Source organism: Nymphaea colorata, chromosome 13, assembly GCF_008831285.2.
Source record: "Nymphaea colorata isolate Beijing-Zhang1983 chromosome 13, ASM883128v2, whole genome shotgun sequence".
NCBI lineage: Eukaryota > Viridiplantae > Streptophyta > Magnoliopsida > Nymphaeales > Nymphaeaceae > Nymphaea > Nymphaea colorata.
This window is the reverse complement of record NC_045150.1, coordinates 8736538-8755902: the sequence shown is the minus strand read 5'-3', so window position 1 is coordinate 8755902 and position 19365 is coordinate 8736538. Positions and strand designations below refer to the sequence as shown.

Here is a 19365-nt window from a genome sequence, read left to right as displayed (position 1 = left end):
TTTTGGATACAATCTCAGACTTGGGACACAACCTGGTCAGAATTTGATTTACCCAAGGGCCAAGATAGTTATTTTGAATGGAGACTAGAAAACGCGGAGAAAAGGAGCTGCAATAAAAGTGATCGTTGTCTGCTTACAATTTGACTCAACCAATATGATTGTCATATGTTTCAGCTGCATGCTTTATTAAGCCATAATTGTTCTTCTCCAAGTGTGCCTGCAATTTTATATAGACAACTAGAAAAATATTCTTCTTTGCAAGCATATAACACAAAAAAAAAAAAAAATCTACACAACCAGTCAAAGGAAACAAATTATAGAACCCATGAAGTAAATCATGCACCTCATAATTATTCATTGGCTTTCAATAATAAAAAGGAATACACTCCTTATCATTTGATTCAAGCTACATTAAGGAACCTTTTGCTGGCATTCAAACAAAGTAATAAATTAGGCAAGGCTGAAAGAAGTTGTCTACTTGAAGGAGAACAAGCTCCGTGCATGAAATGTCTGTAAAAGGTGACATTGAAAAATCTGTATTCAGATGTCAAACATTCTAGCTGAAGACCATTTCTTTTATTAGTTTCTTCCTTTTTATGTTTGTTCATGTTATTTTTATCTGCTAGTATGCCTCCCTGCTCTAAGATAGTCCCAACTATTTTGATAGAGGCTAGTTTAAGTATTTTTTACAATTTATATGGTACATTTGAATTGCTTATTGAAGGAATAGTTATTCTTCTAACATTAGAGGAAATGATATACCCAAAAGAATGTATAAGGGATCCAATTCTTAGTCCTTGGGTGGTTAAAAGTAAAGATGAGCACATTTGGTGCCATAATATTATAACAGTTGCATATTAACATTTATATCAGCTCCTGTATAAAATAACAGACCAGTTAGTAAGCTAGATATCAGAATTTTCACTTTCACCAAGATTTCAGATATCATGTCCATTTCCAACTACACTAATAAACAAGGAAAAAAAAAAAGGGAATGAATTGTCATTTGACAATAGCAGCAAACTGAAGTTTGTCATATCAATTATCCTTAGCTATTTTATCAGAAATCTATTTGCAGCATGAAAAGTTGAGAACTTCTTGCACAGTCATATATCAATAAATTCTGATATGGTTGCAGACAGCCAAAAGTATCAAAACCTCTTTCAGATGCTACTAGTTTCATGTCAAGATGATCTAAGATGTTTCATTTTGTGATACAGGAGAGCAAACACAACATATTAATCCAAGGAGAACCATTTAATCCATGGTGGACAGAGACAGCAAAACTTTTTGTTTTGTGATGCGACAAGAAAAATAAATGAACATCAAGATGTGGAACCATTTATCAATGAGAATATACAGTTACAGATGTTGTGAAATAAATTAGAACAAATAGAGACACGGAAGATACACATAACAGATGCACCTCTCAGGCTGCTATTTTTGCATTTGATTGTGTCTAACCAAACTTTCCCAGAAATGGAAACATGTCCCTCATGGAGAGAACAACATAGTCAAAGTTTTCAAGAACTGTTAGTGTGTGAGAGAGATTCTGGAACTACACGCAAAGGTAGTTAAATGAAACTAGTATTTCAGAAGAATCTGACTTATCGGTCATCTACCAAAATTCTGATAGTGTTCAAACACCAACCCCATCTTCCAAATGCTAATTAGCACAGAAAATTGCTGTCACATCCTAATCATACAGCAGCATTCTAATCAGTGACAAGTTTGATATGTACAACAGCAAGAAAATCTCTTGAGGTTTTCTAATCAGTAAGGGATTCCCAGAGTTCCTTCTCATGAATGTTATTGCCTATCGGGACCAGTGCTTCTTAAGCTAATCTGCCACCAAAATAGTCATGCTCTGCTGCTGAGCCCCGTGCTGTAGGTAAGTCAATCGTGCTTGTTTAATGAAAGCCAGGAGTGGAAGTGGTATATTCTGACGTGGTCTGTCCCCCTTCGAGGTGTGGACCAAAAGGACACCATCACCTGTTCAAAGAGTATTTCTGCTACCAGTAATCTCCACAAGAGCATACACCCTTTGTAAAGTGATGGAACCGATTTGCATCCCTAACAACAATTTCCCGGTTTTCAACCTTCGATATATATTTGATTGCGTTGTGGCAATCACCACAAACTCGGAGGTTCTTTATGACACGAATGCGTAGAGGGGGTGGAATGCTGAACAAGCCGTAAGCAATTGCCAGCTTTTCACTGTGATAATACAGAGCCCTTTCCTTTTCCTCGTCCGATAAATCCAAAAGCACAAAATCTGTATCAGGAACATAACCTGCAACCTTAATTCTTTGAATCAACTCCTCTAATTTCTTGTAAATGTCATGAGATTGTGGGTGAGACTTGTCATCCACAACAAACAAGTGCACGTTTCCTTTCACATCAATCCAACTATGTCCTGGGTCTTTCTTCACCCCCTTTTGCTTCATCATCTTCCTGGCATTGACCACTCCTTGCCACAAGTTTGCAGATGCATACATATTAGACAACAGAATATATGCCGCTGAATCATTCGGTTCCATATGTACAAGCCTTGCCGCCATCCGCTCCCCAGCTTCTGCAGCACCATGAACTCGACATGCTGCAAGAAGAGACCTATACATAGAAGCAGACCCCTCAAAAGGCATGTCTTTGATCAGCGTCTCAGCATCATGAATCAGCCCAGCTCGACCAAGGACATCGACCATGCAAGCATAGTGTTCAATTTCAGGCTTGATATGATAATCATTACACATTGACTCAAAGAGCTGCTTGGCTTTGTTCACAAGTCCAGCATGGCTGCAAGATGAAATAACTCCAATAAATGTCACCTTATCAGGTTTTGTACCCAAATGAAGCATTGTCTCGAAGAGTTGAAGGGCTTGTTCACCATGTCCATGTTGTGCCAAACCCGCAATTATAGCATTCCAAGAAGCAACATTATCCGTTTCCATCAGCTCAAAAAGACAATATGCATCATCTATGTTTCCACATTTAGCATACATATCGATCATGGCAGTCGCAACAAAATTGTCCAAATCAATCCCCATTTTAATTGCGTTTGCATGCATTAACTTTCCCTGTTCTAGCGCTGCCAAACATGAACAAGCTTTAATCAGGCTAGCAAACGTGTACTCATCTGGAATAACACCTGAGCGCTGCATCTGATAATAGAGCTGCAGAGCAAAATCATCATCTCCATTCTGCACACATCCAGAAATCATAGTAGTCCAAGCAACTTCATCCCGCTCCTGCATACTGCTAAAAAGTTTGTATGCATCCTCAGTAACTCCACAGTTTACATACATATCTAAAATACCAGTTTCTACACATAAATCTGACTCGTATCCGAGCTTGACTGTATAGGCGTGGAGCTGTCTTCCTTCCGTAATCAAAACTAACAAGCTGCATGCCTTCGCCGCAGTAGCCAAAGTAAACTGATTCACTCCAATGCCAGCCTTCTGCATATAGATTAAGAGTTTCAGTGCCTCATTCCCCTCCTCGTTAAGAACATACCCAGAAAGCAACGCATTCCAAACGGCCACATCACTATTAATCATTCTACTAAACAAGAGCATTGCTTCTTTCATTAAACCGTGCTTAGCGTACAAGTCTAACAGCGTAGTTAGCACAAAAACATCATAATAAGCAGAACCATGTTTTACAGCATGTACGTGGACTTGCTTCCCCAACTTTAACCCCAAAGAGACAGTTGCGCAAGCTCTTAGAACTGCAGTCAACGTATACCTATCAGGAACCACACCACTACGCTGCATATCCACAAATAAATGTATTGACTCCACGTCGCAACCATACTGAATGCAGGCTGAAATCATAGAGTTCCACGATACCAAATCCAGTTCCCTCATTCCACCAAATATATGTCTGGCATCGGAAAGACTACCCGTTTTGGAATACATGTTGATTAGACTGTTCGACACAGTTAGACATCCATCTATGCCAGTTTTCACAATTACGCAGTGCACTTGCTTGCCTTCCATTAGAGCATTTTCAGAAGCAACAGAACCAAGAACAGTCAAAAAGGTAATGAAATCAGGATCTACACCCGATTTCTTCATTTCTACAAAGCATTTCAATACATTTGTATTTTTCCTATTCCGTAAGAACCCAGACATTGTCTTGTTCCAGCTAACGACGTCTGAATTATCACAGAAAAAACACATTTCTGAACCAAATTTTACGTAGATGTCAGCTAACATGGCGCGCACTGTCTGATACGAGTCTATCCCGAACTTCAAAGTATATCCATGGACCTGCTTAATTTTCCATTCATCAACCAAATCAAAGGAAGACAATGCATTAAGAAGATGGCAGACACTGATCTCTCCCGGTTTCAGGCCGGATCGATAAAATTCCGAAAACAACATACACGCTTCCTGAGTACAGCCTGTCTGAGCATACCCGTCAAGCATAATGTTCCACAAGACGACGTCTCTCTCGTACATTTGGTCAAATAGCAAGCGTGCATCTTCGATGTTACCGAATTTTACGTAAATGTTGACGAGAGCTCCACCGACAAAGACATCCGAAATGAAGCCTAACTTAAGAGCATCAGCATGGACGTGCATTGCAATCCAGACGAGCCCTTCCCTGCCGCAAATCTTAAGCACCGGTGCAAACGTCAACCTGCTGGGAGAGACAGCCGACCGCCTCATAAGCCGAAAGACAAGAAACCCATCATTGGCTCCGCCAACATCGTCCGCGTACCCGGCGAGAATCGTGTTCCAAGAGACCAAGTCTCTCTGGGGAATTTTATCAAACAATTTTCGCGCATCGGACGTAAGTCCGCACTTGGAATACATATTCATAATATTATTATTCAGAAATCGATCCCATTCTAGTCCAGAGGTCACAATGCGAGCGTGAACTAGCTTTCCGAGGTCGGAGTCCGCTTCGGCGATGGATTTTTCCAGAAACCGAAACAGAGGAAAATTTCGGCCTCCCGGAAAGAGGGAAGCACTCGGAGAGCGAGGATTTTCGACTTCTGATCCCGGCCATCTGCCGACGGCGAGAGTGACGGCACCGGAGCTCAGAGAGCAAGAGGCGGAAGCGAGACAGCGAAAGGAAGGAAGATCGAGAGCTCGCATCGTCAGCTTTCATCTTTCCCCAATGGCGCGCCTTGATGCCGGTCCTTTCCTGCGCCGCCGGGTCATGCGTGACCCGATACACGATCCAACCATTGAATTTGGAAAAGCGGGTATTTTTGGGTTGTGTTTGTTTCATCGTGGCTTTGAGATATGCGGTAATCTCAAATCTTGGGATCTAGTGTTTATGGATTTAAGATCAGATCATTTTTCATCCAACATAAATCATATGATCCTTACTTTGCTTAACTGCTCTCAAAACACACCTTCTTTTTCTGTTGCTTTCTCTCAAAATATACCTTTTTATGCGGATGCGTCCAGTGATATGATATGAATATACTATGTGTATTGGTTTTTGGTTTGAGTAAACAATCTAAAGCATAGCTTGAAGTGCTATATTATAGTTGGTCAGATTAAGGGTTTGTTTAAAATGGGTCTTTAGTTTAATCACAGTAGATTTTATGTTTTTACATCTTAGGTGTTAGAAGTGATCTCTAAGTTGAAGGGCACACCATTAACATACGCAAAAGAAGTTCAAAACCCTAAAAATGGGACAAAAAAAGATGCTTTTGGGCGTCTTTTCCAACAATGGGTTATAAAACTTCTTATTCAACCAGCATGCTAACTGTTGAGTTACTTGTCTTAGATATTGATGAGTCCTTTTAACTCCTTTGGGACTCCATTGTCATTGCTAAATGTAAACTTGCCACCAAGTGAACTGGGTTGGTCTTTCTTGGGAGTCCATTCCTTCAAGATTGAGTTATCCAATTCTACCCCTCTTCATTTTTTTGTGCATTCAAAATTAAGGGAGCACTCACTGTCGGATTGCACTGAAAGTATTGAGCGATGGAAGCTTCACTCCCCATGCTAATTCGAAAGAGTCATTTGGTAATAATAACAATTACTGTCTTATGAATCTGCCTCAAAGAATATGCAAACTTATGACGTGTTGTGACATAGTGTTTCATGAATCTACCTTAACTTTTGAAATAAATTCATGAACAATAATAACATGTTGCTATAAAGTGTTGTGGAAGAGTGTAACAATAATAAGTTCATGAAACACCAGAACTAGTGTTGCTGGAACTCACATCAACTTTGGGGGAGAGCAACCAAACGGACTTTAAGGTGTGTTTGCATGATGATGAAATTTTAACTGACATAAATTGTTCCTTTAACAGCTGGCTAATGTTTCGAAAGCAAATTGAAATTGAAGAGACATGCTTTGAAAAAAAAAAAAAACAGCCATGTTTCTTGATTCATAAGTTATTCTTAAAACTTGAAAAGGAAAAGTCATTTGAGACATTATCTCTATTCATTCAAAGAGACCCTTAAATTTGAAAACTATCAAATTTTCAACTTGGCTTAAAAAAGAAAAACACACATTTTTTTTTATCACCTCTTCTCTCCCTTAACTAAAGGTGCGAAGGTTACTTCTATCCTTAATGAAATGATAAACCATCCCGGTAAAACATGTCTACGATAAACGGCAGCTTCAAACACAAAAAAAAAAAGCAATTCAAAGTGAAAGCAAGAGCTTGCTAGGAACGGCTTGAAATGAACCCCAAAGGAGAACGATAACTTGCTCCTGTTCTGCCTTTAGCTATGGTCAACATTTGTCCAACTAAATTTAAGTCCGTGAACAAAAAGTTGAAGTCGGTTTTCCTGAGGGCCAATTTAAGGCTCGTTGTAAATCTCTCTCCATATAATGTATATGGCAGTTGTATCGTTTTTCCATTGGAGAGAATTGTAATGTGTATTAGTGCACTTGGAGGTGCTGAACTAAAAATTTTTTATGAGCAAGGTCAAATTAAAGTTTATAAATTTTGACATGGGCCCAAATATCATTTTTCAAAATTTTTAAATAGGATAAGTAAATTTTTTTAAAATTTATGTGGATACCCCTTGACTCCACCCCTGCACTTGGGTCTGCCCGGATAATTTCAAATTATATTTTCTGCTTTTGCTCACAATCTAAAAGCATATAGAGGATTAATCTCACTTAAGAACCAAAGCCCACTCCTTCTCTTTATTCACATGGTTCAGAGCTGTGTTGGTTACTTGGTAGCGAGATCTCTACATATTTACTAAAAAATAAAAACAGCTGGTGCATGCTGATTTGACTAAGAAGGAGGAGCAGGGGCTATGTTCCCCTTTGTTTTTTAAAAAATAATAAAATTTACTGCTGAATTTTGAAAAGTTTTTATTTTACCTCCACAGACATTTTTTAAAACATGGAGGGGGCTCGTTGAACAAACCGGTCCGCAGACTGAATCCAAACTCCGTACCCATATCACTCGAGGCTTATGAGTAAGGCTGGAAACTATAGACCAATAAAGGATTGAATCACAAAACTTGGGTCAAATTCATGGCCAATAGAGTTCTTCATAAACCATGCTCAAATGCATATGATAACTGAACTCTCATCTGAATGTCCTTCCCTGTTACACGCGCCATATGAAGTCAAAAGAAAGTTATTATTGAAGTTTCATAATCTCGGGTACATAAAATAAGCAAGCTCACATATGAATAATAAATAATCTTTTCACACGAAAATTTTCGCAGGTATGCAAAATTCGTGGTATCATTCACTTTGGTGTCTTGGTTATCAGCTGGTCTCATTCAATTCAAACGTAGGTGCTCTCACAACAATATACTTTTATAGCAATACTTCGAGGGAGCCCCAGGGGTGTGAGGCCTACCACTCAGCCGAAGATTGAATTTTCAGCCTAACTCTTCATCCCCTTACGATACATAGCTGCCTTCAATGTTTTGAAGTGCCGCCCTCACTGTACTTCAACTTATGTATTGATAGTTTTTTATTTGTAGTACAAAGAGTTTACATCTCAAGAATTCAAAATGACAAATTAGCCACCTAACCCCTTCTAGATCACTTAGACCAATACTCACCACAATCATTTATAGAATGCTAAAAATTTGTGATTTCCTTTTGGAATCTTCTCCAGTGCAAGCCTGCCGGGTGGTAAGACCCCCGTCCCGTTTTATTAAGAAGAGAGTGAAAGAATACAATCTAAATCAAGGATCGGCTCCAACTACAAGCCTACAATCTCAGGCCAGAGTAGCTCAAGGATCAGGAGAAATTATTCCATGCAACAAAGGAGTAAACAACCATTTGGGAAGCAAGTAAGCTCAGAGTATCTATGGTGGGGTTAGAATTGTAGAAAATGATTTTGTCACTGCTTAAGAAGATGAACGAATGCCGAAGTCCAATCACTTTGTGAGATCACCATGTTCATTTGAGCAAGTTCTGCCAAGAGAAAGGGCCAGCTACCACGTAGAGCTTCCGATGGGGGACAGACATTGATGTGATTTAGAACTCACGGGCAAAGAAGCTTATTTCATTCCACTTCCTCCTTACGGCAGAGCATCTCATAAGCACGTAAAAAAAGCCATTGTGCTCAGGCCAAGAATCTGGTTACCCTGCTTCTGCGGTCTGAACAATGAAGCAGGCCCCATTAAATGATGGCCAAGGCTCGGGACGTGTGCCATACTGCCTCCGAATAGACAGGTCTTCTCTGATGGAGGAAGATAAATTGGAGCTTGAGACGAAACTTCTGAAATCATCGCAAACTCTCAACTGTTAAAGTGTTCTCCTATCTCCCTATCATGTTTTCTTTCTAGAGGTGCCATATAGCAAATGGAAAAATTACACCTCCAACATCTTCTAATCCGTGAGCACTTGAACCATCTGAAGAGCTGCCTGATGTCCTGCATGGGCCCCAAGATGATGTGAAACCTCTGCCCGATCATCTTCCAGACAATAACCGCCTCTTTACAATGCAGAAAAACATGAGAGCAGGTATTAACATCTGATTTACATAAATAGCAGGCACTAGGCAAACAAATCCAAGTTTTTTTGCAGCTTATCGTTGGTCAGGAGTCGCTCTGTTATGGCTAAGAAACAAGAATACGGTCCATTTGGCATGAGGAATTGATTCTTACTCGCAATATGTCATGTTCTTTCCTATCCTGAACTGCTCATAGATATCTGCACCATTTGATCCTTGAAAGTGGTGTCCAGCCAGCATAATTTGTCTTCCTCCTGCACTAAAGTTATGATGCTGCTCACAGCATGGTTAAGAGCTTCCCAAGAGAGCTTTTCCGTGGCCAATCAGTCTTAACGAGTACAGAAGGGCGCAACGACCGGTTCCATAGCCTATCTTCGACCAGGCGGGTTGACTCTTAAAAGGAAGATATTTCTGAAAGATCGGCAGAACGGCATTTGCGGTTGTAGCCAAAAGATTCCAAATGCTGCCAAACATACCGGTTTCTTGAGCCTAATAAGGTTCCAAAAGCATTGGCTCTTTGCTTTTTCTAGCTCCCAAAACATCATGATATTTCATCTTTCACCAAAGAGAAGAGAGAGGAGGTGAAAAATTGTGTGTATATGTATATATATCTGTTGTCAAATGACAAAAAAGGTACTACAAGCTGCCATAAAAAGCACTATAAATTATGGAATGATCTTTTAAATCATAGTAATATATATATATATATATATATATGAGTGATTAGTAGGTATAAACCACTTGGGTAACAATAAAAGACATATCTCTGAAGTTCATTTTAAAAAGTGCTTTAAATAAAATATGAACCTTATAAGCACTAATTTAATATAAATCATGTTTTTAATTCAAGTCATTTTAAAAAAACGATTGATCTTTATGCTACCAAAATTTTGATGTTATAAGAACAGCTCATTTTTTTACTATTAAAAAAGATTACTTAAGTAAAAGAAAACAACTGACCTAATATACATTTCTCACCCAATCATTGTTAAGATCATATTTATAATTTAATAACTAATTTTAATAGGTTTGGTCATCTGGTTTTTACCTATATATATATATATATATATATATATATATATATATATATATATATATATATATATATATATATATATGTGTAAATATAAAAGCGGACAGAAAAAAAAAATTGAATTGAGAAACAAACAACAGTGTGTCCCTAGGCAGCGCTCAGGAGACGGTGGTCTTTGAGATGGGGAGGGTGGCCGTTGATGCAAAAGGTCGCACGCGTGGCAAGCTACGGCGAAAGAAAAATATCTAGTGGGTCCCACTAACTCAGAAACGACGGAAAAGCGTGGGGTCCCACGCCAAACCCTAACCGTTGCATTTAAGGCACCGCATGTTCGAACAGACGGTTACCGGAAAAAGGAAAAGGTTCCCACTTTGGATCATTTTTTTGTACGTGGACCCCAAATCAAAGCTAGCTAGAGTGAGAGAGAGATACGGAATTGAACTGTTATTTTGAAAAGAATTAAGCGTGAAAGTAAGAGCTCATATATTTATTTTAATCCCTCAAATTTAAAACTAGGATGTCAGGTTCTATGAGATAACAGCGATACCCTTTTGTTCCAATTTCAAAACTTCTCCATTTGAATGAAATAAGCATAAAATAATTTCACATCTTTCAACATGATATAGATCTCATCTGAACTCTAAAGAATTCCGAAACCCTAAGCCATTTCTGATATTAGGGCAAAAGGATGGAGCTACAATTGCAAACTTCTCGAATCGGTCGGGCTTGTCGTTGCACCGGCTCGCTGCTGTTTCTCCATATCTTCGGTTTTTATAACCACATGTGCGGACAAAACTTAAAAGGGAGAAGTAAAAAAAAAAAAAAAGGTTCTAAAGAAGTTCTATAAATGAAACTCTTGCTTCGTCATCTTGTCTTTAGTTTCTCCCCACCCGCTTCGAGTTACAGTGCAGTACCTCTACAAGGTGTTTAATTCCCTCACCACCAGATGATCTCCACTTGTTGAGGTTCTTTAAGTTCATGGGCATGCGATCAGACCTCACCCTTCGACCTAAAATATGGAGGCTTCTCTAGCATGGCAAAAAATAACAGGATGAGTTTCTCAATTCGACCCGAGATCTTCAGCTTGATATAGCCTCTTCTCGAGTTCATGAATTTAAGATCACTGGTCTTCAAATACAGAAACTGGTTGTCCTCTGTACACAATTTTTTTGTGTAAGGTTTTTAAAAGAATAAAAAAGAATCAAGAAAATATCAAAGATGCATTTCAGCGTGTACTACTCTATCTCCTCAAATACACCCTCGATTAACTGAACTTCTCTGACCTCAGGTTATCATCTCCAGCGGCGGTGTTACTGTCGATACCAAAAAAATCTTTGCAAAAGATGAGCGAATCGGTTGTACAAGGCTAGCCTTTTTTACTCTCTTTTCAACTTTTGAAGACAATTTAAGAACATACCAAAATAGTTAAACGACCGGAACGAGTGAGGCCGATCGTTCACGCAATCATCAACGCCCGGAATATACAATTCAGAATCAAGCAGTTCGCTGTGATATATTTCTCCGACGGCCATGTGTCGCCTCGCGCTAAAGATGACGCAATCGAGGGGCATATCGGAGGCCACGCTTGGCGCAACTGCATGTTCTTGGGGACGTGCCATCCCAGCATCTTCCGGCACGGCCTTATTTATAGACTCACCTTTCCCACCCCAGAATTCAAACCCCCGCCGCCTAAGCCCCGCAGCTCATCCATCACCCTAACACAGCACGTCCGCGAAAACCCCCGGCTCCTTCTAAGGAGCTGCCACCTCCTTTCCTCATACAATTACAAGCTCTGTAATCCAACTTAGCTCTTGTTCATTCCCTCTCCTTTGATTTACTGGTGGTCTGCCTTCACGCGTCATAAAGGCCACCTGCTATTGTGGCTTGTCGATGTAAAGCACCAAATTGCACCTAAAGGTATTGCTTTAGTTGGTGTACATATGACGACACAACCAGGAGATATACCATTATATTAGATGTGAGCAGACTGACGAGTTTGGCAAGACCATACTGCATACGTGTTCAGGTTTCATATAACGTATTACCATAGTACGCAACTCTCTGGTTAATTTCTCTCTCATGCGTGTTGCATAAAACACCAGGTGACTTGAATATGATTATTTTTCATGATTACGATGCCTAGAAGTAGAGATGAACTAGCTGCCCACGTACAGAGATGCAGGCGGAAGTTCCAACTGTAATATGTTAACATCACGCATTAATTGTCTGAACAAGCTGCGCCGACTGTTTCTTCTGATCTTATTGCTTCACTTTTATTGCTTGACAAGCAGCAGCTTTCTGTCTGGTTGAAGTAGAGCACGATGGCGGACAACCAACAAGGGCAAGATACCCAGAGAGACGTTCAACAGCAGGACGAAGCTACAAGGCGAGAGCAGCAGCAGCAGCATCAGCAGCATCAGCAGCATCAGCCCCGTTGCAGCTTCCGCGAGTGCTTCCTAGCGCGGATGGACCAGCATCGATCAGACCTGGAGGACCTAGTCCGAGTCCGCAGCCACCAGTCCGACGACGAGCAGGCCATCCGGCGAGCCATTACCAGCGCCATGCAGCACTACCTTGACTACAACCGCACGCGGGCATCCGTCGCCAGGCGCGATGCCCCCGCCATTTGTTCCCCCGTCTGCAGCAGCTCCTTCAACAACTCCTACCTGTGGCTCGGCGGCTGCCGCCCGTCGCTCATCATCCGCCTCGTCTACGTCATGGCGGGCCAAGCGGTGGAGGCCCAGCTCTGGAACCTCCTAGGCAACGTGGAGATAAGAGACCTCGCCGGTCTCTCGGCGCACCAGCTTCAGAGGTTGAGCGACCTGCAGAGTGCGGTAATTAAGCTTGAGGACGGTCTCTCCAAGGGGATGGCCACGCTGCAGGAGTCGATGGCGGACCGGCCCCTAGTTAGCCTCGCCAGGGCTATGCATGCCTCTAGCAGCAGCAGCGAGAACCAGGCGGTGGGCCAGATGGCGGGAGAGATGAACTCTGTTATGGAGATGTACGCTAGGAGGCTGGCAGGATTAATAGAAGACGCGGACAAGCTGCGACTCTACACGCTGGCCAAGACTGTGGAGATCCTAACCATAAAAGAGACGCTAGACCTGCTCATTGCCGCAGCACAGCTGCATGTCTATGTGCTTGAGCAAGGGCAGAGGTGGGATCGCTCACATGCTACTTAGATAGCAAGTGTCGGCGACCATCGCCGGTTTGCCTGTTACTGCTCTCTACTATTTGTTCTCAACCACCACCAAATCATGGAGAAACTGCAATTGAGCCTTGATTCCAAAAAACTACGGTAAACATCGCTGTGATTTTCCACTCGAAAAAAGAATGGCATTGGCAGGATGTTGTGAAGGGCCCAATAAGAATAAGCCACGACTTGAACATATGAAGGATACCTATTGGCCACAAAGTTGATGAGGTGTTCTCTCTGTCTCTCGCACACACCATTTATCGAATTTGAGTTGCGTGCGCCTGTAGCGAACATAAATTGATATTTTTGAAAATATAGAAAAAAAGGTTTTTTTAGTCTTTTTAACATTTTTATTTATTTTTTGTCTTAAAAATTATCAAACAGGGCATTTTCATCATTAACAATATATTTTTTTTCAGTAGATTTTCCATGCACCTCTTAACAGTTATGGAAGGAGATGCCACACATCCTTGCCCTCTCATACAAACAAAGTAAGCACGTTATTCATTCTTAAATATATGGGAAGAGATAACCATGGCTGAATATTCCCTCCCACAAGTTAGTTGGTAGATATCAATCTGTCTCAACTTATTCACTATCCGTCCATGTCTTGTTTTTTAGAATGCTTTTATAAAATTTTGGTCAATTGCACTTGGGGACAACTTGTTCACTATCCTTTGATGTCTTTTTTTTAGAATGCTTTTATAAAATTGTCGGTCAATTCCACTTGGGCTAAAAAACGGGATGTGTATATGACTTTACTTTGTATCTTTTCACGAATGAAATGTCAATCATCTTCGATGTGTTTCGTCCGCTCATAAAAAACTAGGTTAGCTCCAATTTAAATAGCTACCATTTTGTTACATATAAGTTCTATAGGCTTTCCAATTATGATTCTCATATCTTGAAGGAGTGATTTAATCCAAACTAATTCACTTGTGGAGGAGATGGGGCAGGTGGGATGGGGGAGTTCGAAAAGGGAGGCAGGGAAGGCTCGGGGGAAAGAGAATGATTGAAAAAAAAAAACCAAAAAAAGGATACTTTGAAAAAGATGGGATGGCTCTAATCAGTTGTCTATTTGACAAAGATATCCTAAAGTTATGGTTCACTTCCTCTCCCTCTCTCGCCCTATGTATATATATACATATATATAGTTACTTAGTTAGTTAGCTAGTGGTCGTTACATTCAGCGCAGCGTGCTCAACAGTTCATTCTCATTCTTGCCTTATTAAAATCGTTTCAATGTGAGAAGAACTGCTGCAATATACACATTGGTGATATTTTTTCCTCAATAATTTTGAGCTTTGTATGTAAAGTCTACCAACGAGATCTTCTGTGTTGATTTTAACGTTCCTCGTGTATCTTAAATATTTGTAAAGCAAAGAAAGAAGATTAAAAAAAAGAGAGAGAGAAAAAAAAAAAAACCAAAGGAATAGTTGCTCTGGCATTCATCGTGGATGTAGTTCTATGAACCGAACCACGTAAACTTTTCTTGGATCTCTTTCTTTCCCTCATTCTCAATATGGTATCAGAGCATTGACGTTCATTCCTGACACATTTTGCTTATCTCCTGGCTGCTGGATCTTGCTCAATTCATCATGATAGGAGACTCAAACTTTGAAGCACCAACAGAGTGGTGAAAAAATTCATCGTGCAGGCACACCCAAGTCCTGAAAACAAAATTACATTTGTATTTCTAAACAGCTGCAACTATTTGACATGTTCCAAATCTACGATGCTGTATTTGAGTGGCAGAAACCAGCTAGATTTTCTCACCAAAGATCTTCCAAAACCTGAAACGTATCCGACTTACAAAGAGTAGCGATCCACCAATCATCTCATAATGTCTTGGTTAATTAACTTTATGGAGCCTAGGGTTGCCCGAGGATTTTCTTTCGCAAAAACTGTTCATTAAATTTGGAGAAAGGCGAAGGAACTCTATAGTTAAAAAAATGACATTGCTCGTATGTGTCAACTCTCTCAAGGCATTCGGGATCTTAAGAAAGAAAACCAAAATTTCGGCGATCTTTTAGGCAACATCTAAGGTATGTGGGACGAACTTGAATATCTTATGGATATGTCTGTTAATCTTAGATCCAAAAAAAAAATAATGAACAACAAAAAAATTTTTGAACTTCTTGCGACTCTGGGCCGAGAGTATGAACTCATCCAAAGTCAATTTTAATTTCCGTAGAACAATGTTTGCTCCACTCTTTCTCCACTCTTATGAGAGATGAATCTAACAAAAGAGTAATGCATCAAAACTTTAATCCTCCAAAAGAGAACTCTAATAATGTAGAATAGGTTGTCTTTTGTGAAGTTGATAAAAGTAGTGAAAGCAAGTGGAAGAAATGTCCAAGACTATTCTGTTCTCATTATAAAAAGGAGGGTCATACCAAAAAAGGTGTTGATTATTCCATGAAAAAGCAGCGACCATAAGACCAGAAAAAAGAGAAAAAGAAAGCACCACCACTGCCATAGCCAAAGTTGCTGCCAAAGCTTAGGATGCTTCAGATCTTCCTCAGCTATTGGAAAAAATAAATAAATTGCTTAAAAATGTCAAGAATCAACACAGTAAAGAGCAGCAAAACGGTACTCCAGCATCAGCAAATGTTACCAGTAATGCTCTTATTTCTCTCATATAGCGTTCTCTTTCTCTCTCTAATATCCTCCCCCTTCCTCTATTAAAAAGAACAATTTCATGAGATCATGATTGACAAATTTTTATATGCATTAACTACAGTTTATAATACATACAGTAACGTTTAATGAGAGTTTAGTGATGATTTATTTGGTTGTACTTTTAATAACGAATTTTTGAATCTTAATCCTCGGGCAACCATCGGGTACATGGTAGCTTGATTTTGCTAAATTTTACTTTTAGAGGGGAGAAGATATTAGAGAGAGAAAGAGAACGCTTGATTTTTTTTAGTAGACGGGACAAGATGATGTCCCAAGGCAGCGCCCAAGGGTCGCTGGGTCAAGACAATGGGGATGCACGATGCGTCAGACCACGAGGGAGCCTGCGTGGCAGGCTACGGCAGAAGCGAAGCTGGAAAAATATCTTGTGGCCAAGGGAACTCCACCTCACATTTCGAAGCCCTCGACATTTACGTCACAGCATGTTTGAAGGCGAGATGGTGTTGTCGTCGCACGGGCTCATTGCCGTTTCTCCGTCTTCGGTTCTTTGCATTACTACATCTCTGGACAAAACTGAGAAAGAAGGAAAAGGAAGTTCCAAGGAACGAACTTCCTGATGATTGCTGAGGTTTTTCTAAGTTCAAGGATTTGAGATCAAACCCTTACCCTCCTGCCTTAAATCCTGCTTCTTTGGCCTGGAAAATAGGAAGATGAGAATCTCAGATGTGGATTTTAACTGTGACCTGAGATTATCTTCAAGTTTGGTAAAGCCTTGTCTCATTCATGGGCTCATGAATGTAAGGTCACTGGCCTTCAGATACACCCTTCACGAAATGGCGCTCTCCTAACCTCAAGTTATCATCTACCAGAAGCAATTTTTTTCATAGAAAGACGCAATGGGAACAAATTAAATCGAATAGGTCCAATGAGGCCATGTTTCTACTCCTTTTTCGGCATTTGAAGAGTACAGTTAAGAACATACCAAAATAGCTAAACGATCGGAACAGAAGAAGCCGCTTGATTGTTCAGGCTTATATCAACACCCGGAATATATGAAATTCTAATAAAGCAATTCGTTCAACTTTCTTCTCCACCGCCATGTGCCGACTCGCACTCAATGTATGACGCAATGGAGGGGCATGCATATCGGAAGCCACACTTGGCGCGACTGCATGTTCTTGGGGACGTGCCATCTTAGCATCTTCCGGCACGGCCTTATTTATACAGCACCTTCCCCACCCCAGAACTCAACTCTCCATACCCAAGCCCAGCGCCTCGTCTTCCAAAACGCTCAGCTCTTTTCCAAGGAATTGCCAGCTTCCTCCTCATACTGTCATAAGCTTGGTAAGCCAACTGCCTCTTGTTAACTCCCTGTCCTTGTTTTACTGGTGGTCTGGCTTCACGAGTCATAATAAAGTCACCTGCTATTGTGGCTTTCCGATGTAAAGCACCATCTTGCACCAAAACATATTGCATTAGTTGCTGTACATTATCTGGACACCACCGCGGAGATATATAATTGTATTAGATGTCAGCGTGCTAACGAGTTTGGCAAGAGCATGCCTGTTCAGGTTTCATATAACATATCGTACCACTATGCAACTCTGTGATTAATTATTTTTCATGAATATGTTGCCTAGAAGTAGAGATAACCTAGCTGCCCAGGTAGAGAAATGCAAGCGGAAGTCCCAACTGTGATATATTAATTTCACGCATTAATCATCTGAAAAGGCTGCGCCGACTGTTTTTTCTGGCCTTATTGCTTCAGAAGCAGCTGCTTTCTGTCAGGTTGAAATAGAGCACGATGGCGGAGCACCAACAAGATACCCAGAGAGACGTTCAACCGCAAGAAGAAGGTGCCAGCCAGCAGCAGCAGCAGCCGCCCCGTTGCAGCTTCCGCGAGTGCTTCCTGGCGCGGATGGACCAGCAGCGATCGGACATGGAGGACCTCGTCCGCGTCCGCAGCCACCAGTCCCACGACGAGCAGGCCATCCGGCGGGCCATTAGCAGCGCCATGCAGCACTACCTCGACTACAACCGCACACGGGCATCCGTCGCCAGGCGCGATGCCCCCGCCGTTTGTTCCCCGTTCTGCAGCAGTTGCTTCAACAACTCCTACCTGTGGCTCGGCGGCTGCCGCCCGACGCTCATCATCCGCCTCGTCTACGTCATGGCGGGCCAAGCAGTGGAGGCCCAGCTCTGGAACCTCCTAAGCAACGTGGAGATAAAAGACCTTGCCGGTCTCTCGACGCACCAGCTTGAGAGGTTGAGCGACCTACAGAGAGCGGTAATCAAGCTTGAGGACGGTCTCTCCAAGGGGACGGCCACGCTGCAGGAGTCGATGGCGGACCAGCCCCTCGTTAGCCTAGCCAGGGCCATGCATGCCCCTAGCACCAGCAGCGAGAACCGGGCGGGTAAAATGGACTCTGCGATGGAGATATACGCTCGGAAGCTGGCAGGATTAATGGAAGACGCGGACAAGCTGCGGCTCTACACGCTCGCCAAGACTCTGGAGATCCTGACCATAAATGAGACGCTAGACCTGCTCATCGCGGCAGCACAGCTGCACGTCTATGTGCTTGAGCAAGGGCAGAGGTGGGATCGCTCGCATGCTACTTAGGTAGCAAGTGTCGGCGACCATGGCCGGCTGGCCTGTTACTGTTGTCTACTATCTGTTCTAGAAACTACCGTCGTGCATCGCTGTGATTTTCCACTTGAAGAAAGAAGGTTGTTGGCAGGATGCTGTGAAGGGCCCAATGAAAATAAGGCACGACCTGGAGGAGATCTGAAGGATACCTATTGGCCCTCATCTTATGTAGCGTAACTCGATTCCACACTTTCCTCAGTAATGAGAAATAGTCAGTCTTTGGATATGATTGGGGTCGCCGTTTTTTTTTCTCCTTCTCTCTCTCCCTCTCTCTCATTCTCTCTCACGAATTATATTATATTATGTTATATATATATATAGTTGCATAAGGTACGCGAAACTACATATGCATATTGATATGTTGATATATGCTGCTTTAAGTGGGGCTTGGAAGGAAGCATCCTAGCTACATCTACCGATGTGAAATCTCATATATCATACATTTTTCTCATGCAAATTGTTGTTATGTAGACACTAATAAATAAATGAACAACATGAAAAAATACAAAGGACGCTTAAAATTGAGAGAGAGAGAGAGAGAGAGAGTCAAGACACCATGCTTCTTATCCTGCTTTACTTTAAGAAACAAAATGGCTTTAACAACATGATATCTAAAGGTACGTCGCTTATATGTTAATGTTAACGTTGCTGCTAAGATTAAAAGGCGAGCTTGAAAGGAGAGTTTGCCACGAGGGGCGGTGTAACTACGTGCTACGATTGCATGCAGGCCACGTCTATGGACTCGTCGATGTCCGTGGACCCGACCCGAATAACCGCTTGGTTACAAGGGAGTTGGATCTGGTTCGTGTAGGATGTTCAATCCCAACCGCAGTATATTTATTTTCACCAACTTCTCTCTTACCAATTTATCTCTCTATCTCTTATATATATATATATATATATATATAAAATCAATGAAATTTGAGTGAAATGCTTAT

The 19365-nt window shown here is 41.3% G+C and overlaps 3 protein-coding genes across 3 annotated transcripts; 2 read left to right on the top strand and 1 right to left on the bottom strand.

The window, feature by feature from the left end:
- Positions 1-1293: 1293 nt before the first annotated feature.
- On the bottom strand, positions 1294-5189 carry LOC116266614 (pentatricopeptide repeat-containing protein At4g33170-like). The gene has a single exon (XM_031647887.2). It carries the CDS (start codon positions 5103-5105, stop codon positions 2013-2015), a length of 3093 nt encoding a protein of 1030 aa, XP_031503747.1. The 5' UTR covers positions 5106-5189; the 3' UTR covers positions 1294-2012.
- Positions 5190-12265: 7076 nt separating this feature from the next.
- On the top strand, positions 12266-13126 carry LOC116267068 (protein DOG1-like 3). Its single transcript, XM_031648624.1, has one exon. The coding sequence runs from the start codon at positions 12266-12268 to the stop codon at positions 13124-13126; it is 861 nt and encodes a 286-aa protein (XP_031504484.1).
- A 4458-nt stretch (positions 13127-17584) lies between these two features.
- Positions 17585-18400, top strand: LOC116267067 (protein DOG1-like 3). Its single transcript, XM_031648622.1, has one exon. It carries the CDS (start codon positions 17585-17587, stop codon positions 18398-18400), a length of 816 nt encoding a protein of 271 aa, XP_031504482.1.
- The last annotated feature ends 965 nt before the right edge of the window (positions 18401-19365 follow it).

What these genes read in the sequence shown, in the direction of transcription:
- LOC116266614 (XM_031647887.2), bottom strand. Translation starts at nt 5,105, where the DNA reads ATGCGAGCTCTCGATCTTCCTTCCTTTCGCTGTCTCGCTTCCGCCTCT.
- LOC116267067 (XM_031648622.1), top strand. Translation starts at nt 17,585, where the DNA reads ATGGCGGAGCACCAACAAGATACCCAGAGAGACGTTCAACCGCAAGAA.
- LOC116267068 (XM_031648624.1), top strand. Translation starts at nt 12,266, where the DNA reads ATGGCGGACAACCAACAAGGGCAAGATACCCAGAGAGACGTTCAACAG.